At 37.3% G+C, this 27614-nt stretch overlaps 3 protein-coding genes across 4 annotated transcripts; all 3 read left to right on the plus strand.

Annotated features, from left to right (window-relative positions):
- The first annotated feature begins 1929 nt into the window (after positions 1-1929).
- Positions 1930-4762, plus strand: LOC104237174 (protein ECERIFERUM 2-like). The gene is made up of 2 exons (XM_009791274.2): positions 1930-2426; positions 3838-4762. The coding sequence occupies exons 1-2, from the start codon at positions 1953-1955 to the stop codon at positions 4480-4482; spliced, it is 1119 nt and encodes a 372-aa protein (XP_009789576.1). The 5' UTR covers positions 1930-1952; the 3' UTR covers positions 4483-4762.
- A 4539-nt stretch (positions 4763-9301) lies between these two features.
- LOC138882643 (uncharacterized) lies at positions 9302-9823 on the plus strand. Its single transcript, XM_070163248.1, has one exon. It carries the CDS (start codon positions 9302-9304, stop codon positions 9821-9823), a length of 522 nt encoding a protein of 173 aa, XP_070019349.1.
- A 12617-nt stretch (positions 9824-22440) lies between these two features.
- Positions 22441-27094, plus strand: LOC104237173 (vesicle-associated protein 2-1-like). Of its 2 annotated transcripts, none has more exons than XM_009791270.2 (8): positions 22441-22512; positions 22709-22781; positions 24063-24133; positions 24249-24330; positions 24588-24697; positions 24826-24942; positions 26070-26144; positions 26832-27094. In XM_009791270.2, exons 2-8 carry the CDS (start codon positions 22724-22726, stop codon positions 26958-26960), a joined length of 642 nt encoding a protein of 213 aa, XP_009789572.1. In that variant the 5' UTR covers positions 22441-22512; positions 22709-22723; the 3' UTR covers positions 26961-27094. The 2 variants fall into 2 exon arrangements, with proteins under 2 accessions (XP_009789572.1, XP_009789574.1); XM_009791272.2 differs by having other exon boundaries at positions 22502-22602.
- The last annotated feature ends 520 nt before the right edge of the window (positions 27095-27614 follow it).

Here is a 27614-nt window from a genome sequence, read left to right on the forward strand (position 1 = left end):
TTAATATGTTGATTTATATTGTTAATTAATGTTAAAAGGTGAATTCCTTAATATATGTGAAAATAACCAAAAATTACTTAAAGTGGACCGGAGAGAGTATACTATAAGTATGTATAACTATGTGAGTTCGAGTCACCCCAAAAGCAAGATGGGGAGTTCTTGGAGGGAGGGAGCCGAGGGTCTATCGGAAACACCCTCTCTACCCCAGGGTAGGGGTAAGGTCTGCGCACACACTATCCTTCCAAGACCCCACTAGTGGGATTATTCTGGGTTACTGTTGTTGTTGTTAACTATGCAAACATAAAGATCAATCAGTATATTATATATATAAATTCAAAGAAAATTATAGTTGATTATAACTAATGTATTTAGGCCCGTTTGTCCATAATTTTTTTTTTCAAAAATGTGTTGTTCATGAAATTTTGCAACTTTTGGGAAATTTTTCGAAAATGAGTTTTTCAAAATTTTCATAAAATTTCTCTTTCCCCACTCACAAAACTGGAACGTTTTTTCAAGTAAAATACATATCCAAACATAATTTCAAATATCATTTTTCAGCTTAACCCCAAATACTATTTTTTTCCAAAAATTATAATTTTTATGTCCAAACTACTTATAGACAACTTGTAGGAAGAAGAAAGGAAAAAAAAAAGTCTTCTCCACTTTTACAGCAAAACTTATTAAATGATGTTAGGTGTATCAGTAAACTAATCTTGATAATGTAATATATTGACTAAATTTTTTTTGCAGTGACCCAATTTATGACATAAAAGCGACAGATCATCTGTATTATTATCATCAATTTTCTTTTGTCCTTTTTTCATCCTTTTGTGTGTTTCCTTTTTTAATACTAATTTTTTTGGTTTTCCGCTCGATATTTGGTACCCGCATTGAGGCCCGACTATATTCGGATTCGCGCCGGGTACGGCCCCATTCGGGGAGAAGCGCTCCTTACCAAAGATTTTTTATACCCAGGGCTCGAACCCGAAACCTTTGGTTAAGGGAGGAGCAATCCCATCTGCTGCACCACATCTTTTGGTGATCTTTTTTTAATACTATCTCATGTCCATTATATCGGTCTTTTAAAACTTAGTTCCTAATTAGAGGCCTTAACTTAATAGAGGTGACTAAAGTTAATATCTTAGGGTAAACGGACTTGAAATCATAATTTAAAAATTCATATATATTCATATGATGATTTTAAATTTGTACATATATTCGGATTAGGAGCCAGGACTGGGGTGCGATTCGACACTATTGCATGAAAATTTGAAGCATAAGGTTCATAAATTTGACTTAAGAGTTTGACTTTGTATTGCATCATTTTTATTCGTGTTGTGTTTTCAGCCTTTAAACAAGTCCATATAAGGTATTTGAACTTGTTGAAATGGTTTAGAGATAATTAATACCTCTTAAGTTGAATAATTAATAGTCTTAATTATAAGAGTATTTGTCTAAAATATCGTATATCTTTCTCCTAAGCATTTCACTTAAAAATACTTTACTAATTGAAGTAGTAAGAGTAAATCTGAAAATAATAATAAATACTTCTTATTTTTCTAAAAAGTCAAGTAAGCGCCCTGGACATATATTATTTGCGGATAATATTTTCAAATCAACTTTTATTTTTCAATTTTGTCTATTATTTTTAACTTCAACTTGAAATAAAGATCTAAAACCGAAATTTTATTCGAAGGGTATTTCAAGTGACATAATAATTTTCACTCATAAAACTTTAATTTTTTTTGGTCAAATGAAATATAATGTGAGCATGCCGTACCCAACCATATAGAAGGGTACTTTTGTATTCTTGGGGTTGAGGGGGAGAGGGGTGGGGTTGGGGGTTGGGTGGGTGCGGGAGTGGGAGTGGGGGTGGGGGTTTCTTCCCAATTTACCTATATATAATGGTACATACTCAACTAGTGTACTATTACACTTAAGTTTCTTAAAAGATGGCAACTTGCAATGGAAATGGAGCTGCAAAATTTTCCTCCAAATTGCAAGTTGAAGCAATCCAAACTGTGATACCAATGAAGATAACCGATCCACGGTTATCGAGGCGAATCTCGGTATCTGAGAAATTTTGCTCGGGTGATTTGCAAAGGCGATTTCACATGGTGTTGTACTATAATAAGGCATCAGAGACGGATTCAGGATGGATAGTTGCGGGTTGGTTTAAAGAGTCATTAGGAATGGCAATAGTTGAAAGTCCATTATTTGGTGGAAGATTAAGGAAATTAGAGGATAATAATGATTTGGAATTGGTTTCAAATGATTCTGGTGTTAGATTGGTTGAGGCTAATGTTGAAATAAATATGGCTGATTTTATTGATCTCAAAAATAAGGAAAATATAGAAACTGAGTTTGTTTTCTGGGAAGATATTCATGAAACAAGTCCTCAATTTTCTCCCCTTTTCTATGTCCAGGTAAGTTCAATTCTATACTTAGCATAGCGATTAGATTCTTGTCAATTTTATTTTGTTTATAACTATGGTGTTCGGGTCAACTTACGTGCACCTGAACTAATTTTACGGTGTACATGCTAGTTTGCTACCTTCTACCAACACAAATGTCGTATAATTCTATCTATTAAGGCTTTGAACATCTGAAAAGAAATCACCTAGTGTTTCACAAGTCTATGTCTATGGCTGTCAAATTTGGCCCAAGCCTAGTTGACCCGCCCAATCTACCCAAAGTTGGGTTGGTTATTGACCCGCCTATTTATTGAACTTAGTTTATCTTGACCCAACCCATCTCAGGTTGATTTTTAGACCAAATTAATCCATGAGTAACTTTGCTCAAAATATCATAAAAATAACTTTGGTTTTGTTTGATATGTTATACACAATTATTACAAAAGAAAAAAAAGTCTTATAATTATACAATTCATATGAAAACAACATATATTAATTAAAGCTTGACAAATGTTGGGCTGGTTGGGCTATGACCCAAATTTTAGTCCATCTTGACCCAACTCATCTTAGCCCAAGCAACTTTTGGGCGAGTCATTGACCCGCCTATTTATTAACTCAACATGTTTTGACTCGTCCAAAATCGGCCTAACCTGACACCCCTATCTATGTCAATTTACATGGACAATATAAAGAATTTTTGGCACTATCAAAATAATTTAACCTGTTGTAGTAAGTAATATACCTCATTTTTCCGTTGCTAATTTCACTTTTTATGGATAATTTCCTGTAGTTACTTTGTAGAGAACCTAATATTATAAAAATTCTTTTACACTACCTATATATTTTAATCTATTGCACCGGGTAATCTATCTTATATTTTATCTTCATAAACCGATTTTTTATGAAAAAAATTACCTTTAATTATCTTTGCAACGATATGATGCTTGTTCTATTTGCTACTTATTTAGTAATTTTATTGACAATATGCATGGTCTGAGCCAAAATTATTGATTCTGATGGTTCAAAACCTATAACTTTGTACACTACACTCATCTCTAACTCTTCCCGCAATAATAGTGTCGCACCAAATTATTAAGGGCCCGTTTGGCTATAAATATTTTTTCACTTTTTTTTCTGAAACTTTTTCACATTTTTTCGGTATCCGCATTTGGCCATGAAAATTTAAATTTCACTTGAAATTGACTTTCAGAATTTTATGAAATTTTAAAAAACTCCAAAAAAGCTATTTTTCAAAATTCACTTCAAATGACTCACAAAAATTCAAAAACAGCTCTGAATTGTATTCATGTCCAAACACAACTTTAATTTCCAAATACCATTATCACTTATTTTTTATTTTTTCCCGAAATTTCACTATTCTTATGTCCAAGCTATTTTAACCTTTGAAATAATTATTTTTCAGGTGACAAATTTCAAGTGTGGAGGATACTCAATTGGGATAAGTTGCAGCCTTTTTCTAGCAGATCCATTTGTCATGACAAATTTCTTGAAAAATTGGTCCAAAATTCACAACAAATTAATCTCACAAATTGATGCACCAAAAATTCCAGCATTTTACACTCCAAATTTAAGAAAAGTTGGCTTTTTACCTACTATATCTACTAGCTTAACCACAAGAAATCAAACCACCCAAACTCAAATTTTCAAAATTCCCAAAACCCCCTTGAATTTAAACAATAATTTCCTCAAGAATTATGCAGCAAAATGTATTGGAGAAATAGAAGAAAAAATTGGTAAAAAATTGTCTTCAAAATTCACTTTGTTTGTGAAAGAGAGTACTAATTCTGAGAATGTAATTAAGGTGGAAACTTGTAATAAAGAGGAGATAATTAAGGAGGAATGTGGATTACTATCTAAAAATGGTGGATTAATTTCAATAAGTTGGGATGATTTGGGAGGTGATAAAGTGAGTTTTAATGAAGGAAATAAGGCTGTTAATATGTCATGTTGGATTATTAATGCAGAAAATCAAGATCTTGTGATGATTACTCCATCTCTTGATGAAGATAGCTCTCAACTAAACATTATAATTACCGTTACTAATTAGATTTTTATAGTCGATTCCAATTTGTTTGGGACTGAAGCGTTATTGTCGCTGCGAATCAAATTCTTGAGAAAGCTTGAAAAAGATGTACTTATTTTCCCCACCCTAACCCCCACCAAGAAAAAAGAAAAAAAAAGAGAAATATTTTTTTGTGGCTCTTATTATTTTGGGTTTTTGGGGGACATTAGTTTTCTTTTTAGTAGTTGTTTTAAGTAAATTGGTTGTACTATGTTATTTATCAAATATTTTGTTATATTCTACGAGATCAATACTTCCTTTTGAATGTTTTTGGAAGTCCAAGCTTTTATGTATCTCAAGAAGATTATAGCTGTCAAGACCACTAGATAAAATGTTTCATATAACATTAACACTACTCAAGTTCACAACTTTGCAAAGAGTTTAATATTTGTGCACGAACTATGTAATTTTTTTGTACTATCAGGTTAAGATGAATAAATGACTTATACAAGATATCCATATCTAAATATATTCTTGCTTTATTTATAAACAAGAAAGATATATAAATAATGAATCTTCCATGGAGAGTCCGATCCTAACTTAAGATCGGATAGCAAATGGTATTTGTGTAGCGAACGGGAGAGTAACGCGTAAGAATCTACTCTTGGAATGGAGATAACAGTTAAAAGTGCCTTCTAATATTTTGTAGAGTATAATAACAACAAATTCAGTATAGTCCTACAAGTGGGAGTTGAGGAGGATAGTGTGTATGCAGACCTTATTCCTATCTTGAGATTCTCGGCTCAAGGAAAGATAAAAAGAAAGCAACTAATATCTCGTAGAGTGTGGAATAAAATTCACCCGTAGAGGAACTAATATGTTACCAAAAGATTGTTCAATGTTTTTCATTTGACCTTTCTTAGAGCTTAAAGAATCCCAAGTTACAATACAAAGTGGTTCTCACCATAATATACCAGTATTATTGTGCAGTGAGTTAAGTAAGCATATGCTTGGTCTGCAATGAAGCACTACAACGACAAAAATATGTCAATTTGAAACATGGCAAACAAGTTCGGATTACTTTTATTATTTTCAGAGCTTGAACCGAGACCTCTAGTTAAAAGTGAGGGATCTCATCCATCATATCATGCAGGGGTGGAGCCAGAGCTTCGAACGCGGGTTCGGCCGAACCCAGTAGCTTTGGTCCAAATTCTATATTTGCCTTTAAAAATTCATTGAATGTGTATAAATTATTAATTTAGAACATAGTAACTAAGAAGGAATAAAATCCCGAACCCATTAGCTTTAAATCCTGACTCCGCCTCTGATATCACAACCATTGGTGGTACGAATTTGAGTTACAATACCTACGAATGCTCGAGGGTTATGAGCTATCTAACGATCCTATCGTATTCTTCAACTAATTCAACTTCTTAATTTATGTAGTTTACTAGTTGACCGGTTTGTAAATATGACTAGCATGCTCCTAGTACTACTCGCCTATTCAAGATATATCAACCATATATTTATTAAATCTATCAAGAACGAATAAAGCACATCATTCAACTGAACAAGACTATTAGGTATATTCATATCCTAACCATGAAATTATTCAACTCAATGCTCTTTGCAATCTAGAATTCTCTTCCGAGTTCAACTCAAGATTCGTAGATAGTATTTTGATATTAGGCTAGATTTATGTCATTTGATGATTGTTTTGCCCCAACTTGATTATGTTTCAATGATCTAATATAATTAAATGATGAAAAATGAGCTCTAAATTGTGTTGCAAGAATGAGGAGTTTGTATGAGGCCTTAAAGCTGTGATTGGAGCTACATTGAAGCAAGAAAGACCCCTAGGAGCTGAGTAAGCGAGAAGACGAGAAAAAAAATCGACCAAATGAAGGACTGGACTAGCGCGTCCACTAGCGCGACCGCGCTAGCCCAGATGGTCGAGGCAGAATGGTAGGCTACTAGCGCTGCCATTAGCGCGCCCACGTGCGCGGCCGCGCTAGCCCAGTTCTGGAAAATAATTCTCAGGGGTAAATTTGGAAGTCTGGGGCAAATTCACTTAACCTATAGAAGGTCAAGCTCGGCCAAAGGGTGTGTGTGCAGCTTTTGATAGCTGAGAGCAAGAAAAGGAAAGGCAAAAGGCAAGGAGGAGTATTCTACATCAAGTTCTTCTCTTCTTCCTTTTATTTTTGTGATTTGTAATGAATTTGATTATTGTGATGAACATCATTGTTATGGGTAGCTAACTCTTTTAATCTAAGGTTTTGGGTGAATCCGTTGTAGATGAACTTGTTCTTATATTAATATAGTTTTGAGTTGGTTGTTAATCTTTATTTGTTCAACTACGTTTTGATTTTGGTTAGTTGAAAGGATCCTCAATTAGCCGTTCCTATTTATTATGTATCTGCTTGAGAGAGAGAGTGTGCATATTTAGGTAATTGTTTGAACAACATCACTCCTGGAGTATAGGCGAGAGTCATAATCGAGGGTTTAGAGGTTGGAGTAGAGATAATGATACCTCGGGTGCGATCTAAGTGAGCTGTAATGCGAATCTAGCTAGCGTAGCTTGAGAGAGTGCGTCTAGTAAATTATCATAATTATTTGAGAGAGAGTTATGATAGCTGGAGAGTTCATGATCGATAGAGGCAACTAAATCGAAGCTATAAGAAACATACAACTAAGGAATTCAACAACGGGGGAAACCATTACCTTAGACCTTTATTCCAATTGTCTACAACTGCGTGTTAGTTAATCTTCATTTATTAATTCTGTTAGCTGTAGTAGTGACCATAACACCACTTGTTATTCACAAAGTTTGAGAAGGTTGACTAATAAGAATTTAGTACTTTAAAGGTTTCTCTTGATACGTTAATTTCTTGTGGGATTCGACATGGGGCATAATACCCCGGATTATATTTGCAACGCCCGCTTAGTCTTTTAATAGACACAGTTGAGCGTGATCAAATTTTGGCGTTGTTGCCGTGGAATTAACGATATTATCAATTACGATTGAAAGAAGTACAAAAATTCTTAATGTAGTTAGTTTTCTCTATGCCCAATTTTTACATTGAAATTTTTAACGTTTGTCGACTTGGTTGCACAGGTGCATGCCTAAAAACTCATCGAGAATTGGTAAAGTATTTAAAGTATTATCAAATCCCGAGAAAGTTTTCAAGGCCTTGAACCGGGCCAACCGGAAAAACAAACAACAACAGACAACTGACCCATTAGAAACAGCAATGGGAGATCACGAAGAACACCCAGCTGTACCAATAGCTCCAATGGCACCTGTTGTGCCCGAGGCGGCTCTCTATAACTGGGCACAACCCACAGTTGAAAATCTGGCCACCTCAATTTTAGTCCCGCAGATACAAGCTGAATCATTCCAAATCACGAATAACATGCTGCATTTGTTGCAAAACAAGGGACTATTTTCGGGGTCACAAGTCGAAGATCCTCAACAGCACTTGAAAATTTTTCTGTCAATCTGCAAAACCCAAAGGCAGCCCAATGTAACTCCGGAAGCAATCAAATTGCTATTATTCCCATTTTCAGTGACAGGAGCTGCCCAGACATAGTTAAACTCACTCCCCATAAATTCCATAACAACTTGGGAAGAGTTAGTCAGGCAATTCGTGAACAAGTTCCACCCCCTAACAAAATCGCGCAACAGATTGATGACATTTTGAGTTACAGAGACCAACAGAAACATTGCATGAAACATGGGAGCGTTTTAAAGGGATGCTGGTCATATGTCCGCACCATGGCATTCCAGATTTGATGTTGGGATAGCGGTTCTACATAGGATTGTCAGATAGCGTGAAGAACATTGTTGATGCTTCAGCTGGTGGAGCATTTTTGAGTAAAACATGGAGAGAAGGTCAAGGTCTGCTTGACAAGATGGCGTAGAATTCGGGATGGATAACTAGAAATGCACCTATCACTCCAATGGTGCACTCAGTGCCTCTAGGCTCTAGATCCATCCAATTCAATTGCTGAAAATATGGCCACCTTATTGACACAGATGAGCATACTCACCAAAAAGGTGGAAGAGTCAGGGCAAAAATAGCAGGTACATATTGTAAATACTACTAATGGGGGCTTGTGCACATCTTGCATTATTCAGCCAATTGGTAACTAGTGTAATGCAGAACACGATCATCAACACTACCCTGAAGATATGAATTATGTGTCTAATTATGGAGGTCAGAGATATGGTGGTCAGAGTTGGGGTCAGCAGAATCAGCAGTATAAGAACATCCCCATCACAGTTCAATAGTGTGAATATGGGAGGTATGAGACCCCCCAACAATATAGCACCTTACCCAAGACCATAGGGATACAATAATCAGAATCAACAACAGGGGTATCACCCTCCTCAGCAGTAGTATAGTGGAAGGCAGGAAGATGGGTTTGCTAGACTTGAAGCAATGATGCAATAGTTTATTGGGTCTAATGAAAGATTAGTGAGAGAGTAGATGCACATGGTTCAGCGATCAAGAATATTGAAATGCATATGGGCCAAATTTTGATGTCTCTAAACAATCGCCCTCATGGAACATTACTTGCAGATACCCAGGTAAATCCAAAAGATCAAGTCCTGAAGCAGCTGATGGCGGTGAGCCTACGTAATGGCAGAGATTTGGATGTTGAGCAAGAAAGGGCTCGAGAAGCTAGGGAGGCTGAGACACTCATATCAGTGCCCATTGAGTTGGATGAATCAACGAAATTGACAGAGGTGACAATCCAGCCTGCCCAGGAAGAAAGTTGCATTCAAATGGAGACCGAGAAAGAAGCTGAGATAGCACAGGAATTAGTGGTTGATGTGGCAGCTGATAAAGATTGATCCCAAATGATTGGGAAGAAGAGACCTCCTGCACCCTTCCCTCAGAGGTTAGCTAAGTACCAAAAAGAGGAGCAATACAAGAAGTTCTTGGAGATGCTAAAACAAATCCAGGTAAATATTCTCTTAATTGATACTTTGAAAGAGATGCCTGGGTATGCAAAAATGATGAAGGACTTAATGTCCCAAAAATTTGATTTCCAAGATTTGGCCACAGTTACTCTTACTCAAACCTGTAGTGCAGTGGTGACTAGACCAATTGCGGAAAAGCTGTCTGACCCAGGGAGCTTTACAATCCCATGCACTATTGGTGATTTTGCCTTTGCTAAAGCACTGTGTGATCTAGGGGCCAACATTAATCTTATGCCCCTAGAAATTTATAAGAGGTTGGGTATTGGAAGAGCTAGACCCACCTCTATGTTGTTGCAGCTGGCTGACAGGACGGTAAAGCGACCCTCTAGTATTATGTATGATGTGTTGATTCAGGTAGGGAAATTTGTGTTCCCTGCAGATTTTGTAATCTTAGACTGAAAGTGGATGAAGAGATTCCCATAATTTTGGGAAGACCATTCCTGGCCCCGGGTAGAGCTTTAATTGATTGTGAAACTGGGGAGTTAAAGATGAGGTTGAACGATGAAGAGATAACATTCAACGTGCAAAAATCTATGAGGCGACTAAGTGAATTCGCCAATTGCTCTCTTATTGATGCCATGGATGTAATCGTAGAGACCGATGATGAACTGTTGACTATTCAATACCCCCTCGCTGCGTGTATAATGAATTTAGATGAGGTAAAGGGAGAAGAACTGGCTGGATGGGTGATGGCATTAGAGGGTAGAGGGTTATGAGATAGAAATCTTGAATTTGAGCCCTTGCACTTGGAAAACAGAGAAACTTCTCCAGCCAAGCCATCAATCGAAGAACCACCAAAGCTGGAGTTAAAGCTATTGCCAGCCCATCTCAGGTATGAGTTTCTTGGACCTGACTCCACATTACCTGTTATTATCTCATCTAGTTTGTTAGATGTGCAGGCTCAACAACTTCTGCAGATACTCAAGGAGTGTAAAACTGCCATTGGATAGACCATGGCAGACATAAAAGGGATCAGCCCCGCATACTGTATGCACAAAATTCTACTGGAAAAGGGACACAAACCTTCCAGGGAACACCAAAGAAGGCTGAACCCCAATATGAAGGAAGTAGTGAAGAAATAAGTGATCAAGTGGTTAGATGGGGGAATCATTTTCCCAATTTCTGATAGTAGCTGGGTTAGCCCAGTTCATTATGTACCTAAAAAGGGTGGCATGACGGTATTTAAAAATGATAACAACGAATTGATCTCTATAAGAACCGTCACAGGTTGGAGAATTTGCATGGATTATAGAAAGCGAAATCTAGCCACCCGGTAGGACCATTTCCCACTACCTTTCATTGATTAGATATTAGATAGATTGGCAGGGAGGTCACACTTCTATTTTCTGGATGGATACTCGGGGTACAACCAGATTTCTATTTCCCCGGAGGATAGGGAAAAGACTTCATTTACTTGCCCTTACGGAGTGTTTGCCTTCAGGAGAATGCCATTTGGCCTTTGTAATGCGCCTGCAACATTCCAATGGTGCATGATGGCCATTTTCACAGACATGGTGGAAGACATTATGGAGGTCTTCATGGACGACTTCTCAGTGGTGGGAAATTCGTTCGATGAATGCCTAGCAAATTTAACCCGCTTACTGAAGAGGTGTATCGAGATGAATCTAGTGTTGAACTGGGAGAAGTACCATTCATGGTACAAGAAAGAATTGTCTTGGGGCACTTTGTGTCGAGTAAAGGGATTGAGGTGGACAGAGCCAAAGTCGACGTGATAGAAAAACTTTCACCTCCCACATCAATCAAGGCTATTCGTAGCTTCCTAGGACACGCCGGCTATTCATCAAGGACTTTTCCAAGATCGCCAATCCCCTCTGTAAGTTGCTCGAAAAAGATAACCCATTTGTGTTTTCTGATGATTGCAGGGTGGCTTTTCAGGAACTAAAGAAGCGGCTAGTCATAACACCGATTATAGTTGCTCCCGACTGGAGCAATCGTTTGAACTCATGTGTGATGCTAGTGACTACGTTGTGGGAGCCATGTTGGGACAGCGTAAGGATAAGGTAATGCACCCTATTTACTACTCTAGTAGGACGCTGAGTGGTGCTCAGCTGAATTACACGGTAACTGAAAAAGTAATGTCGGCTGTTGTGTTCGCCTTTGATAAGTTCAGGTCTTACTTGATAGGGTCGAAGGTGATCGTGTACACATATTACGCAGCCATTCGGTATTTAGTTGATAAAAAAGAGTCCAAGCCACGCCTAATTCGTTGGGTGCTGCTTCTGCAAGAGTTTGACTTGGAGATTCGTGACCGTAAGGGCACGGAGAACCAAGTCGCTGATCATTTGTCATGCCTTGAAGGTGCTGAAAATGCAACTAAGTCTGAGGATATTCTGGAAACCTTTCCAGATGAGCAGCTGCTAGCCACAAGTGTGGAAGATGTGCTATGGTATGCTGATATTGCAAACTATTTGGCCTGCGACATTGAACCATATGAACTCTTCTATGTTCAAAAGAAACGATTTTATCGTGACTGCCGAAGCTACTACTGGGATGAACCGTATTTGTTTAAAATTTGCATTGATAACATGATCCGGAGATGTGTCCCCGAGATAGAACAATATTCTGTTTTGCAGGCTTGTCACGCGTCACCTTATGGAGGACATTTTGGAGGAGTTTGGACAGCAGCGAAGGTGTTAGAGGTCGGGTTCTGCTGGCCAACAATCTTTAAGGATGCTCACCAATGGGTAAAGGGTTGCAATGAATGCCAAAGAACGGGCAATATATCCCGTAGACATGAGATGCCAATGAATCCAATTCAGCAAGTTGAGGTGTTCGATGTCTGGGGAATTGATTTCATGGGTCCCTTCGTCAGTTCTTACGGCAATAAATACATACTTGTTGCGGTAGATTATGTATCCAAATGGGTGGAAGCTGCAGCATTCCCTACCAATGATTCGAGAGTGGTGGTGGGGTTCTTGAAGAAGAATATATTCACCCGATTCGGAATTCCGAGAGCCATCATTAGTGACGGAGGCACGCACTTTTGCAATCGTGTCTTTGAGAAGTTGTTGTCTAAATATGACGTGCACCACAAGGTGGTGACCCCGTATCACCCTCAAACAAGTGGGTAGGTAGAGGTCTCAAACCGTGAGATCAAGAGTGTGCTTACTAAAACTGTAAACGCCACAAGAACTGATTGGGCGAAAAAGCTTGACGATGCACTCTGGGCCTATAGTGTTACGCTCCGCAATATTACATCAATATTACGTCCCGCATTATTATATTACGACAATGTTATGCTCTGCAGTAATATGTTACGATGGTGTTACCCTCTGCAGTAATATATTACGATTGATGTTACGTCCTGCAGTATTAAGTTATAATAGTGTTGTACCCGATGGTATTACATTACGATGATATTACGCTTCGTAATAATAAGTTACGACAGTATTGCACCCTGCTGTATTTTACGTTGAATTTGTCTTATGGTAATTGACATCAGTCCAAGGAAAAGATTATTTGGGGATTATAAGGATTATGTTATTTCACAAGGGATTAGTAAATTCATGAAGGTGAAAGAGGGAGCAAGTCTAATAAAATGAATTTTGTCAAACTTTGGCATTTTGGGATAAAATACTGGCCGAGCTAAAATACTCGGTATTTATGAACTAGTAATATACCACATGACCATAATAGCAAGATGTATAAAGTGTGTTAAAAGTAAGTGGTATGATAAGTAATTTGAGATAATTTTTAATTATGTGATAGTTGGGTAATTATTGATTTTAGTGGGAGATTAACTAATTAATTGATATAATTGGATAAGAATTCAATGTGTCACTAACATGTGATCCAACTAAGTGACTATTGAATCAATTGGATCAGGTGATATATATAACTCTCATTGTTAATCTTTATCGTTGATTAAGGTACAAAGACTTGGATTGTTCTTTAAATTATAAACCAAGGATTCTGATGGCTTGTCTCTTAAAAGAAAAATCTCAAAGAAAAATAATACACACCCTATGAAGTTTTTGACTCAAAATCGTCATCCAATTTTGGAGTTGTACTAAATTTGTCTCTGCAACTCCTCACCAAAAAAATGAAAAGAAACTAGGCGGTGATGATACTTTCTTCTCTTTTTTATCTGGGTAAATCAATGAGCAGGAGAAATACAGGGACCCGTATCTTGGAAGTGCAACACCACCTTCTATTTCACTGGTTCACGTTGCTCAGGTCTCAATTACTTATGGGGTCCGGACATGTTAAGGCTATCCCTTCTTTCTTTTGGCATGATCCATATGATACGAACAAAACGTGCAAATGCACAAATTCTATAAATGACTCTATTCATAGAATTATTAGAGATATCTATGTTCTTGAATTTCCGTATGTCATAATATTTTATCTTCTGCTCATGGGTCTCAGAATAATATGCAGTTGGAAAAATTTATCCGGAAGGAATATTAAAATTATTACATATTTTTCATGCATTTCATACATGTGCATTGACCCATGACCAGATGACGTTATATACGCATATATATATAAATATATGTATATGGGATATGGGAAAAGGTTACGGCATTATATACGCACCACCACCTGATCAGCTGGTATATGATGATGATGTTGCCCACAGTGGCTTAAATATGATTCAAATAGCGTTATATACACGTATGTATGTGTGTATGTATGTATATGTATATGGGATATGGAAAGATTATGGCGTTATATACGCACCACCACCTAATCAGCCGGTATGCGATGATGATTTTGCTCACAGTAGCCAATATAATATGATGGGATGCCCTCAGAGGCTGATGATGTTATGAAATATGTACATATGCACGACATGACATTCATACGCATATGCATGACGCTAGAAGTAATTTATGATTTACAAAGTTAGTCAGACTTACAGGTTGAGTCATGTACTCTATATTTTTTTCATGTCTATTATGTACTTATTTATGTGCCTTACATACTCGGTACATTATTCGTACAGACCTTCCTTTTGCCTGGGGACGTTGCGTTTCATGCCCGTAGATCCAGATAGACAAATCGAGAGCCCTCCAAGTAGGTTATCAGCTCAACGGAAGATGTTGGTGCGCTCCATTTGCTTCGGAGTTGCGTGTTTGGTTAGTATGATTTAGATGTATATTGTTTGGTATGGCGGGACTCTGTCCCAACCTTTATGATATTTATGTACTCTTAGAGGCTTGTAGACATATGTTGTGTACGTGAAAGATTGTACGGCCTTGTCGGCCTATGTTTTGAGTTTATAAATGATCATGTTGGCCTATTAGGCCCGTATGTCACGAGTATATGATGGTGTAATAAGAAAGATATGTTACATTGGTACTCGGTTGAGTAAGGTACCGGGTGCCCGTCATGGCCCATCGGCTTGGGTTGTGACATATAGGACTGCATTCAAAACACTTATTGGTATGTCACCGTACAAGTTGGTATTTGGGAAGGCCTGTCACCTGCCTGTGGAGCTAGAACATCGAGCTTGGTGGGAACTAAAGCAATTGAACATGAACCCTGATGAGGCTGGATGAAATCAACTGACAAAGTTGCATGAGTTGGAGGAATTCAGATATCACGCCTTTGAAATCACGAGACTATACAAGGAAAGAATGAAGAGGTTGCATGAAAAACACATTATGGATAAAAATTTCAAACCCGGAGATAAGGTATTATTGTATAATTCAAGGTTGAGATTGTTTCCTGGTAAGCTTAAGTCCCAATGGTCTGGGTCGTTCAGGGTGACCGAAGTATTCCCGTTTGGGGCTGTGGAGATAACCAGTAAAGATAGCACTAACACCTTCAGGGTTAATGGACAACGACTCAAACTGTATGTGGGGATGGATAAAATGAAAGAGTTGTCCGTCATACTTCTCGTTGAACCACAAAGGTCGAGCGAGCCTTAAATGCGCTTGATCTACGTCGTGCCACGACGTTAACTAAGGCGCTGGTCGGGAGGCAACCCGACGATAGTAGTAGTGGTTAATTGTGAGTTTTTGAAAATGCTAACCAATGTAGGTGACAATGGGCGGGTGATAAGGCAATCAAAAATAGAAAAATCAGGTGAAAATTGTAAAAAAAAAAATCAAAGCCCAGTAGCGCGACCGCCCTCATGAACGCGCTACTAGTGCGATCGCGCTCCTGAACATGCTAAGACCGCGCTAATTTGGCAAAACATTATGCCTGTACCGCGCTAGTGAATGCGCTACTGGCCGCGCTACTAGCGCGATCACGCTAGTGGCCGCGCGAGTGAACGCGCTAATTTGGCAAAACTTTCTGCCTTGGTCGTGCTAGACTAGCTCGATCGCGCATTTGGCCGCGCTACGAACGCTCGATTTAAGCCCTTATAACTGACAATTTTTCACTTGTTCTAAATTTTTTTTATGATTCAATTTCCTCTTTTTCTTTAGTCTAAATTCCCTCCCCCCTCATCTAATAACCCACATCTAACAAACCCTCCCCCCCCACCAAACCACACGCCCTAAAAACTTCAGAAACCCTCCCCAATCTCTCATAACTCAATTTCTTTTCTTCTTCAGCTCCCCTCTTCCAGAAAATTTTCATATCTTTCAAGTTTCTCTAAGTCTCCAATAACATTCCCCTTTAACCCTCTTCTCTACTCCTCACTCACACTACACGTATGTTACTCTTGTTTCAATTTTCTTTCTTTGTTTTCACATAATCTCTGCAGATTTTTGTGTGTTTAAGTGTGCTTTCTTTTATATGGTTATTTTTTTTATTTGTTTGTTAGTAGTAGATTTGGTAATAATTATTGTAGTATTTGTGGGTGGTGCGAATTGTAGAGTGTTGTTTTACTTGAATTGTGACTTTTGGAAAATTTGGTAGTGGGTTCATGTTGTAAATTGCTTTGAATGGGTTGTGAGTGCCTAATGCCCACAAGGTGTTTGTGAAAAGGCCTCAATGAGTGTAATTATGTAATTGTGCCACGTATGCGTGTGAAATCTGAGTAACCGTAGTGCGTCACAATTTTTAGTGTTGGGAGGTACTTATTTGTTCCCGTTTTTCAGGTACCATGGCTCCATCGAAGAAACGCCGCACCACCGGTCCATCTTCTAGCAGACAAGCTAGCTCATCCAGGACATGCGAGGCTACCCCTGAACGCCCTTTTGATAATCACAAATTTGTCTCGGCTAAAGCCCAAGACTGCTTTGCTGAGAAGGCTTCCAAAATGCCAATTCCTGAGTGGGGTATTGACGTCCGATCACTCCAGCGAAATTGCCCTCACATGTACGATAAGCTGATGAGACGAGGGCTACAAACATTCATTAATGAGCCCGGTGAGGGTAATGTAATGGTTGTGAGGGAATTTTACGCCAACGCACCTGAGCATGACAATGGCATCGTCACAATACGACGGAAAGCGTTGAATGCCTCTATTGAGGCGATAAGGATGACATACCAGCTACCCCCTCCTGTGATTGATTATGATGACTTTTATAAGTATGGCCGTAACCCAACACAGGAAAAGTGGTAGTGATTCTTTGAAACAATCTGTGCACCGGAGAAAGATGTGGTTTGGATGCAATATGGTGAGAAGTTCCACTTCTCCGCACTCACTTTTGAAGCAAAATGTTGGTTGTATCTCATCAACAACCATTTGATTCCATCCCACAATACTACAGAGGTAAATGGGCCTAGAGTTGCTTTGATTTGGTGCTTCGTCAATGGACACAACTTTGACGTGGCTAAAGTAATACATGACGAGATGTTCATCCGCAGCCGAATAAAAAGGTATGGATTCTTATTCCCTTCTTTACTAACTCAGCTTTGCATGGATGCTCGAGTGCCCGAAAATCTAGCTGCGGATGGGCTCGTAAAAAAGGACTGCAAGTTCCGAGCGGACAAAGTAACCACGGGTAAGGAGCCAGCAACAGCAGAGGAAGAGAGTAGTGGTAGCTCTGACGACTCAGACGACGAGGATAAAGAAGCGGAGAATATGAGGGTCGAACCCCAGGCCCCAGAGCACGTTGTAGAAGTTGCAATACCATCTAGGGAATCCACATCTTCACAACCACGCAGGAGCACCCGCATGACCAATTTGGAACAAGAGATGGCTGGGTTACATACTTCAGTCACAGATTTAGGTGCCCGTGTTGAGGTGGTGGCTGACAGGCAGGGGAAGTTTGAAAAAAAGTTCTTGGACTGGTTGAGAGCTCTGGGACGAGCGTGCAACGTGAACCCAGACACCGTCTCCGACCAGAAGTGAGCCTTCAGGGAAGTACCTCTACCTCACTGTTCTTTAATTTTTAAAGCCATGGGGACATATCTTCAATATAAGTGTGGGGTGGGGATACTTCATTGTATATATGTAATTGTAACCTTTGACTAGTTGATTTTGGTTGGTTTTGTTTTGTTTTGGTTGTTTAGCTTTGATTGCTTTGGTGTTAAGTAAGAGTTAATTAGTTTAAAGTATGTAAGTAGCTTGGACTAAGTCGAACAAAAAAAATGAAAATGAAGACTCTTCCTGATGATGGATCTTTTAGATAATTTTCTTGAGGGAAGTTAGTATAAAAAAAATACAAAAAGATTTTTTATTTTCTTTTTAGGTAGTGTAGTAACTCCCCCTTGATTTTTCTTTGAGCCACGGTTCTTTTCCAAGGGTTTAGCTTGAACCGGGTATAGGTAGTTTTTATTCATTTTGTTTTCTTTTTAGTTTTTAAATTAGGATTAATGGGCTAACGAGCTGAATTTGAAAAGAAAAACCTCTAGCGTTTTTACACCTGAACACAATAGACACTAGAGTGTAACGCTTGTGCTCAGTAGTTGATTCTTGCTAAAGTGCCTTAAATTGTATATTTGTCACTGACTTGAATAATCAGAAGAGAGTGTCTTGATAAGCCAATCTTGAATGAGTCATGTGCCATATGTGTGAGTTTTAATGTATTCCATGATTCACATTTGATGCCTAGAACTTGCCCTGTGTGTTTGCAACGCGAAATAGTAGTTTCATTCAGTCTTAGAAGTGATATAGGCAATTCCTTGTTGAGCCAGACTTATAAAGTAAACCCACCTAACTGCAATACATCTTAGTTAACCCCGTTGAGCCTATAAGCCTATTTCTTTGGCAACCACATTGCAAACCTTACCCAATTGTTTGAATAGCCTTCTGTTTGAACCCTTTTTCCTCACATAAGCACTTGAATGGTATTGAGAATTATGCAAAGGCAAAAGTGTGGGGTAGGGTTTGGTTTTTGAGTGGAACCACCGAAATCGGAAAAAAAAGATGTCGAATTTTGTCGCATAAAAGATGAAGTAACACAAAAAAAAATATAGTGGTTGAGAAGTGGTGGTTTGCTATAATTGCCCCTAATGGATGGGGTTGTTGTAAATAAAAAAAATGGTGGTGAAATGTTTGGTTGACAGAAGTATGGCTTTGAATGTTAATGTAATTGTATTAAAAAGTGCGTAGGGAGGTTAGTCACTATATCAAATATATCCTACCCGTCCCTTAGCCTACATTACAACCAAGTGAGGTCCTATTGATCTTAGACTGAGTGGCTCAATTAGTAGAGTAGTACACTACGGGTAAGCTTATGATGCATCTTTGTGATATGAATGTTCTTTTTTTTAGAGTGAGTGAATTTCATCTATCCAAGTTCCTAATTGTTCTAAATATCATTATATGTGGAACTACTCTCTTGTGTGAATGTGAGGGCATGTGATTCATGAAGGGAAGGCAAGTCTTGACTTCTGTGTAGAGTAGCTTGAGAAGGTATGAATATTGCACGGCACGTGAGAGTCAACTTTTGAGGCTAGGATTGTTCACTACTAGGTGTAACTCATGTGATTTGTTCTTGGTGTGATGCGTTAGGGAAGAATGCTTAGTGAAGGAACCTCTATAAAGGGTGGTGGATTGCTCGAGGGCTAGCAAAGATATAAGTGTGGGGTGTTGATATTAGGCTAGATTTATGTCATTTGACGATTGTTTTGCCCCAGCTTGATTATGTTTCAATGCTCTAATATAATTAAATGATGAAAAATGAGCTCTAAATTGTGTTGCAGGAATGAGGAGCTTGTATGAGGTCCTAAAGCTGTGATTGGAGCTACATTGAAGCAAGAAAGACCTCTAGGAGCTGAGTAAGCGAGAAGACGAGAAAAAGAATTGACCAAATGAAGGACTGGACTAGCGCGGCCGCGCTAGCCCAGATGGTCGAGGCAGAATGGTAGGCTACTAGCGCGGCCATTAGCGCGCCCATGTGCGCGGCCGCGCTAGCCCAGTTCCGAAAAATAATTCTCAGGGGTAAATTTGGAAGTCTTGGGGAAAATTCACTTAACCTATAGAAGGTCAAGCTCGGCCAAAGGGGGGTTGTGCAGCTTTTGATAGCTGAGAGCAAGAAAAGGAAAGGCAAGAGGCAAGGAGGAGTATTCTACATCAAGTTCTTCTCTTCTTCCTTTTGTTTTTATGATTTGTAATGAATTTGATTATTATGATGAACATCATTGTTATGAGTAGCTAACTCTTTTAATCTAAGGTTTTGGGTGAACCCGTTGTGGATGAACTTGTTGTTATATTAATATAGTTTTGAGTTGGTTGTTAATCTCTATTTGTTCAACTACGTTTTGATTTTGGTTAGTTGAAAGGATCCTCAATTAGTCGTTCCTATTTATTATGTATCTGCTTGAGAGAGAGTGCATATTTAGGTAATTGTTTGAACAACATCACTCCCGGAGTATAGGCGAGAGTCATAATCGAGGGTTTAGAGGTTGGAGTAGAGATAATGATACCTCGGGTGCGATCTAAGTAAGTTGTAATGCGAATCTAGCTAGCGTAGCTTGAGGGAGTGCGTCTAGTAAATTATCATAATTACTTGAGAGAGAGTTACGATAGCTGGAGAGTTCATGATCGATAGAGGCAACTAAATCGAAGCTATAAGAAACATACAATTAAGGAATTCAACAACGGGGGAAACCATTACCTTAGACCTTTATTCCAATTGTCTACAACTGTGTGTTAGTTAATCTTCGTTTATTAATTCTGTTAGCTGTAGTAGTGACCATAACACCACTTGTTATTCACAAAGTTTGAGAAGGTTGACTAATAAGAATTTAGTACTTTAAAGACTTCTCTTGATACGTTAATTCCTTGTGGGATTCGACATGGGGCATAATACCTCAGATTATATTTGCAACGTCCCCTTAGTCTTTTAATAGACACAGTTGAGCGTGATCATATTGTATTGATGATCAAGCAATCAAATAATCAAGCATACGATTGTACAAATAAACTAATACGACATGTTAACAAGCCAAAACCAGTATTCAAACAATAATAGTCATGAAAGAACTTAAATCCTAGAATGTGAAGTTTAACTTCATATAGACATGGTAGTCAGACGACCAATCATCAAAAGAAACTTAAAAATCACCAAGTTTGACCAAAAAAATATGAACCTCAAGCTCTACGTGTCCATTCCTTGCTCTCCCTAGGTCGAAAGTTCTATAAAAATCGTGTTTAGGGTGCATTTATAGATGTAGGAGACGTTTTAGTCCAATCCCAAGTCGGCTAGGAAAACTGAGGGCCACATCTCCCCTTCGCACGACGCGTGAACTGTGAACGAGCACCCGACTCTCTTTTTACATTCTTTCTCGCATTGGCTCGCACATTGTCCCAAAGTTACTATTTTGTGTAAGGGCACCCATCATGACTCGTCATCCTCACCCGCGAAGCGCAAAGCTGTTGGATGAGCTGCCTTCAACTTTTTTTTCCCTTGTATTTTTTATCCCTTTTCGCGCCAAATCATCTTATTTCGATCAACTTTCATCTAACAAGTCCCAACACATAAGAAACATATAATGAGCATAAATCACTACAATAATCATTCAATCTACATCAAATCACATAAAATATGAGATACAACCATACTCAAGAACATGTACTTTTTGCTAATTATCACCTAACTAGCCAATATATTTCTTGCCAAATATGTGAAGGAAAAAAGAACTACTCATTCTTTTATTTGTTTGACGGTATTAGGCTGGAACTATGCCAAATGGTTAATTTTTGCCTTTCATAGTTGGGGTCAAAATTGGGCCTACCTTTACCAAATTGGCCTACATTTATCATTTTCCACTAACGAAAAATGATTAGCACCACGAATTGCTTTCTGTTCAACATAAGACTTAAAATTAAACAACAAGAACTTATCTTAATCAAAGAAGGGCATGAATGATTAGTTTTGAATAGTTAAGAAGAATATTTTGAACCTTTTTTCCAAAAATAAAAGAAAGAAAAAATACATTAACTTGGGATCTTATCCATTAAATCGAGACAAATGAAATACCCCCTCTATCCTGATTTATGTAATACTCTTTGCTTTTTAATAAGCAGAGGTGGATACAACTTGTGCAAATAGTGTTACGTGACAACGCTTTATCAAAATTTATACTAAATATGTATATATAGATAGTATACAAAATAAATATATTAGGTATAAATATAAAAATGATATTGCTTTTTATGCTGCTACCAGAGAAGGCTTTCTCATGCTAGGCGTCTAGACCTACTATACTCGAGCTGTATCACTGGCACACTTGCTATATCTGCTAACGCTTTATTATAGTAATTTATTTATTTATTTATTTTTAATAAATTTTGATATTGCTTATCAAAAATCCTGTTAAGTGAGTCCCGAAAATTAATGACATGTTTATATATTTAATAATAATTCAACTTTAAATTTCCTTCTTAGTGAAATGATTTCTAGCCATACAAATACTTATGATTTGCTTTAGATTATAAATTTTAATTTTTTATTTTATTTTTTAAATATTATGCCCGATTAAAAACTTTCACATAAATTGGGACGGAGTAAGAATTTTATTACCTAATTTGGGCACGACAATTATTTCAAATCTTAAGATAACACAAAGGACACCTTAAATTATATACATACAGCCTCAAAATCAATACTGTTGACAGATCATCTATACCCCACATCCAGAACAGCCACTCCTAACTTCCACTTTGACTCGGCCTCCTTTTCCTTTCTCTCTCCTCCACGTGTCACCTCTATAACTCACCTTCTCAACCGAAAATTTCACTTTCCCTCTCTCTCAATAGCTCTGCGATTTTTTAGGTAATGCATTTTCACCTCTGAATTTCACTGATTTTTTTTCTCTGTGTTTGATTTCAGTTCTGTTCATTTTTTCCTTCCGCCATTTCTCTGGTAATTTGTTTAATTAAGGTTTATTAAATTTCTGTTTTTTTTTTGTTTCTCACGATTGATATATATCTGTTTTTGTACGTTTTTGGTGGGAATTTGATTTGATCAGGTTGCGGTTTTCACCATGAGTGGTGCTACGAACCAGTTGATATCTGTTAGTCCGCCGGAGCTCAGGTTCCAATGTAATTCTCTCTCTCTCTCTCTCTGTGTGCGCTTGTGTTTGTGTGTGTTCATTTTGGATTTGTTGTTAAGACAATTTGAATATAAGAATTTTTGCTCACATTTCTTATTGATTGTGTGGGTTTATGTGTTGAGATGTGTGATTAGATGAAATGAAATTAAAAGAGGGAGAAATGATTTGGCTTTCGGTTGATTTTTTTTTTTTTGGGCGCGGTCTACCGAAAACAACCTCTCTACTCCTCCGTAGTAGCGGAAAGGTCTGCGTAACACACTACCCTCCCCAGACCCCACTTGTGGGATCTCACTAGGTTGTTGTTTTTGTTGTTGGTGGTGGTGGTGGTGGTGGTGTTTCAACCAGCTTAGGCACACCTTGACTATTCTTCCGAGTACTTGCCCACCAAGGCTCGGGCGGATGGGGGAAATGATTTGGCTTTTAGTAGATTTTATTCAATATTTGACCAAAAATATTACTTCATCCGGTCCACAATAAGTGAATTAACCTTAACTAATTGTTACCTTGACATGTTGGAATATGTAAATAAGGGCAAATTTTGGAAAAATAAAATTATTTCCTTTTTGATTATGTAAATGGTCACTTATTTTGGATCAAAATAAAAAAGTAAAATGATCACTTATTATGGACTACAGGGAGTAGCTATTTGGATAACATCTGAAAAAAGTTCGTGCGTAAAGAAAAAAGAGGAATTGTTTTTGCAAAAACTTCTTGAAGAAATTAAACAAATGCTTTGTTGAAATACTCTTTGTAAGACTTTTAAAAAGAGGAATTGTCTTTGCAAAAACTTCTTGAAGAAACTTAAACAAATGCGTTTGTGGAAATATTCTTTGTAAAACTTTTAAAAAATTCCAAAGGAAAATGCTACCTAGTAGTCCACCTCTGTGCTCTTTTTGCAATTCTTGTTTATCGGATTTGTTATGACGAGGAAACTTGTAATTCCATTTGTTTGATTGAGAGTGAATCCCCATTGCTTGAGAAGTTTGACAACTCAGATACAAAAGGTGGTTAACATAGCGGAGATAAGAACGTAAAGACATTGTGAAAACAACCTCTTTATGCAACATCGAGCATATGTCTGAGAGATGAATACGGTGAAGGTACCGTTCAGAGTCATATTCTTTATCCTGTTCTGTTTTATATGGCAATGTTACTATTTGGAGAATCAAGCAATTTTATCTTCGCCTACGATTTATCAAATACTTTTTGAATATTCTTACTTGTCATACACGCTCATGTTTGGTTGTGGTTCTGGAATTTCCTGTCTCAGTTGAGTTGGATAAACAAAGCTACTGCGATCTTAAAGTCACAAACAGCACAGAGCATTCTGTTGCTTTTAAGGTATGCTTCATCTCAATTAGAATAATTCCTTTAATCCTTGATGTCTTTTTAAAGGACTATTGTAACTCATTATTATATGTGCACTCTACTTATACTGCTTGTTTTTCGTTGATAGGTGAAAACTACTTCCCCAAAGAAGTATTTTGTTCGACCGAACACTGGTATTATACAGCCCTGGGATTCATGTTTCATTCGAGGTGCCGCTCTTGAGCTTGAAATTCTGTGCAATTCACATAATTTGTCTATTTTACAAATAGTATTAATTGTTGTAGCAGAATATGTACGCTAGACACTATTGGCCTAAATTCCTCCCCAGAGCCCACTTGTGTGGGATTACACTGGGTTTATTGTTGTTGTACACTATTAGCCTAAATTCTATTCCTACGATTGATATCTTTTCAGTAGGGGGGTTGGCGTTTGATATTGATCTTTAATTTTTATGATGTGTCTGTAGTCACCCTTCAGTCTCAAAAGGAGTATCCGCCCGATATGCAATGCAAGGACAAATTCCTCCTACAGAGCACAATTGTGAATAATGATATTGATGAACTTTCTCCAGATACTGTAAGAATTTTATGTGGAGAGAATCTGTGTAATATGTTTACATAGAAAACAATCTTCTTCCTATTCTGTGATATTAGTATTATTATTTTTGATAACTGTTCTATTATTTTTTATGTTGATGTATCCAGTTTAATAAGGAAAGCGGAAGAACTGTAGAAGAGTCCAAGCTTAGGGTTGTTTACATATCTCCTCATTCATCTCCTGGACATTCTGAAGATTTTAAACAAAGTTCTGATTTCACCTCTGTAAGTTCTAACTTTAATTTTAGCCCACGTGTTTCTCTACTGCTTCAAGTGCTTGTTTGAACTTTGCCTTTCCCACGAGAGGTTGATATTTGTTCCCAAACATCATAATGCTGAATTTCCTTAGGAGATGATGACTAGTGGCTTAGATTTGTAAGCATGCAGCTAATATTATCTTAATTTTCGAAAACTTGGCTTTTTTTTTTCAGTGATAACTTCTCATATTTGCCTTTCTACTTTTCTCCTCCTATATTTGAAAAGCCAGGGGTTGCTCCCTTTTGTGATATGAGTTGTGCTTTTGGTTGGATGTCAGTGTCTGCCTTTTATCTTATCGCACCTTAGTATTTTTCTAGGTAAAATTTAATTCACGTGAATGTAGAACACTTCCTATAATGACCATAGGGATATATAAGATAATACCGGGTAGCAAAAGGAGCATCAAAGGGACCATGTTTGAGGCAGGATTTCTTTTGTGATTGTTATCTAAGCAGTTCAGAATCTCTAGAAATTCCATGTGCTCTGCTTATTTATCTCTCTCTGCCTCATTTCCGTCAAACCTTGTATACTCTCAGATGACTGGCCAAACGTGTAGAGCATGTAAACTTTTCAAAAGCACCAATTGCTTTACTTCCTTACTTATGCTATATGACCTTAAAAATAGATTGAACGACTTTTCTGTGGCAGTAATTATCTGATATCCTGATTTAGTGATAAGATTTTGAAAACAAATGGTTCTGCCTCCCCCTTTTAAGGCAGATAAGAAATACCATAGCTTAGAAGCTGGTACTCTTAAGCTCTGGTCATCTGTAATAACATAGTGTGCAGTCAGTGAAACGAATATTCTGTGCGACTTGAGAAATATCTAGTTTGTATTGGTATGGAAACTTTTTATGTGCATTTTCTAGTCTGCGTGTATGTGTCTGCATCTTTTATACTTTTTAATCAAAATTTCATATTGTAATATGCTACAAGGGAATAATATTTTAGTGCCATGTGTGTGACTTGAGAAAAGCTCTGCTTGCATTATATTTTCTAGTCTGCAATGATAGAGCCGTGTACATGAAGATAGAGGATAGACTAGAATCTAAGTGCAAATTTTAATGCTAAATATTTGCCCTTCGATGGTATAGAATCAAGCATTGCAGCGTATCAAGGATGAAAGAGATGCAGCTGTCCGACAAACACAACAGCTGTTACAGGAACTGGTTAGTTTACTTATTTATGTTTTCGCTTTAATGTGAGTAGTTGCAACTTTATCCATATATGGGCATACACTAGTCTAAAAAATACTTAGTATATAAGCTGGCTCAGTATACAGAAACTAACTAGCCTGAATTATCCTCATTAATACATGATAAATGGTTGATTGTACATTGGAAGTCATATATTTGATTCATTAATAGTTCATATAAGACATTGCATCCTTATTTTAAACTGTTTTGAAATCAAAAGGTAAAAAAGACGCCTTAGTTTCTGGGAGAAAAAATCTGGAAGTTGCAACTTTCTTACATTTTGCTTGCTTTATAAGGAGAAGGCAGTAAGTATGTAACAAAGAGTGGGACAACAATTAAGCTGGCCGCGAAATATATTAGAGTATACAACAGTAAACAGCTATCTAAGCTTTCGGAGTTTCTTGTCTCTCCGAGAGCAAGAATGAATTGATGATAATTTAGGTGCTTCAATTGTGAGCTCATATCATCTTCTGCACATGTTGTATAATATTGGATGTAGATGAGCTTAAATGGAGCGACATGGTCAGTGAGCATTCATATATCCGATCCCAACTTGCTTGGAAACGAGCCTTAGTTGTTGTTGTTGTTGTTATTGTTATATCATTTTCTACACATGAAATTTGGCCACCATTCTCATATTTCTGCTTCTCTAACTTGCAGGAAATTATGAAGAGACGAAGAAATCGGAATGATCCAGGCTTCTCTCTAAAGTTTGCAATTGTTGTGGGAGTCATTGGCCTAATGGTTGGCTTTCTGCTAAAACTGTTGTCATCACCTTCAGTAGAATAGCTCAAGTTTCTTCATTCTTGGATTTTACTGTATAATTTTCTAGTGCTGATGAAGGGAAGAGCTTTCTAGCTCTGTTAATTTTGTGTAAATTGATCAATTTATATAATTTATTTATTTATAATCTTTTCTCATCATGTGTTTTGGGCTAATCTTTTCAAGTAAATAGTCAAGGCATCTAAAAATACATAGTTTGATTTTTATTATTCTTGCTATAATTTTTTATATAGCTCTAAATTTATTTTTTTACAGATATTACCGGAAAAAGTAAAAATATGCCGTTGAAATAAATAATCATTGCATCAAAAGAAGAAGTATAAAGAGTGTACAACTGCAAGTTCATTATTTTGGCTATACTTTTTTATTTGGTAAAAAATAATGAAGCTGTGGCCTTTTTTTTTAAACTGAGCTTGAAAATAAAAATATACAATTAAAATAAATAGACATTATATCTAAAGGAAAAAATAACAGAAAATACACAACTAGTACTCCATTATTTTTGCTAAAAGTTTTCTATTTGGCTAAAATGATGGAGTTTCAACCAAGCTTTTACAAATTTGGCCAAAAAAAGAAGAAGAAAAAAGATATGCAATTGAAACAAATAGATATTATATCTATAAAAGAAATTAAAGAAAATAAAAGTTAGAGTAAAGTCCA

Source organism: Nicotiana sylvestris, chromosome 12 (assembly GCF_000393655.2).
Source record: "Nicotiana sylvestris chromosome 12, ASM39365v2, whole genome shotgun sequence".
NCBI classification, from domain to species: Eukaryota; Viridiplantae; Streptophyta; class Magnoliopsida; order Solanales; family Solanaceae; genus Nicotiana; species Nicotiana sylvestris.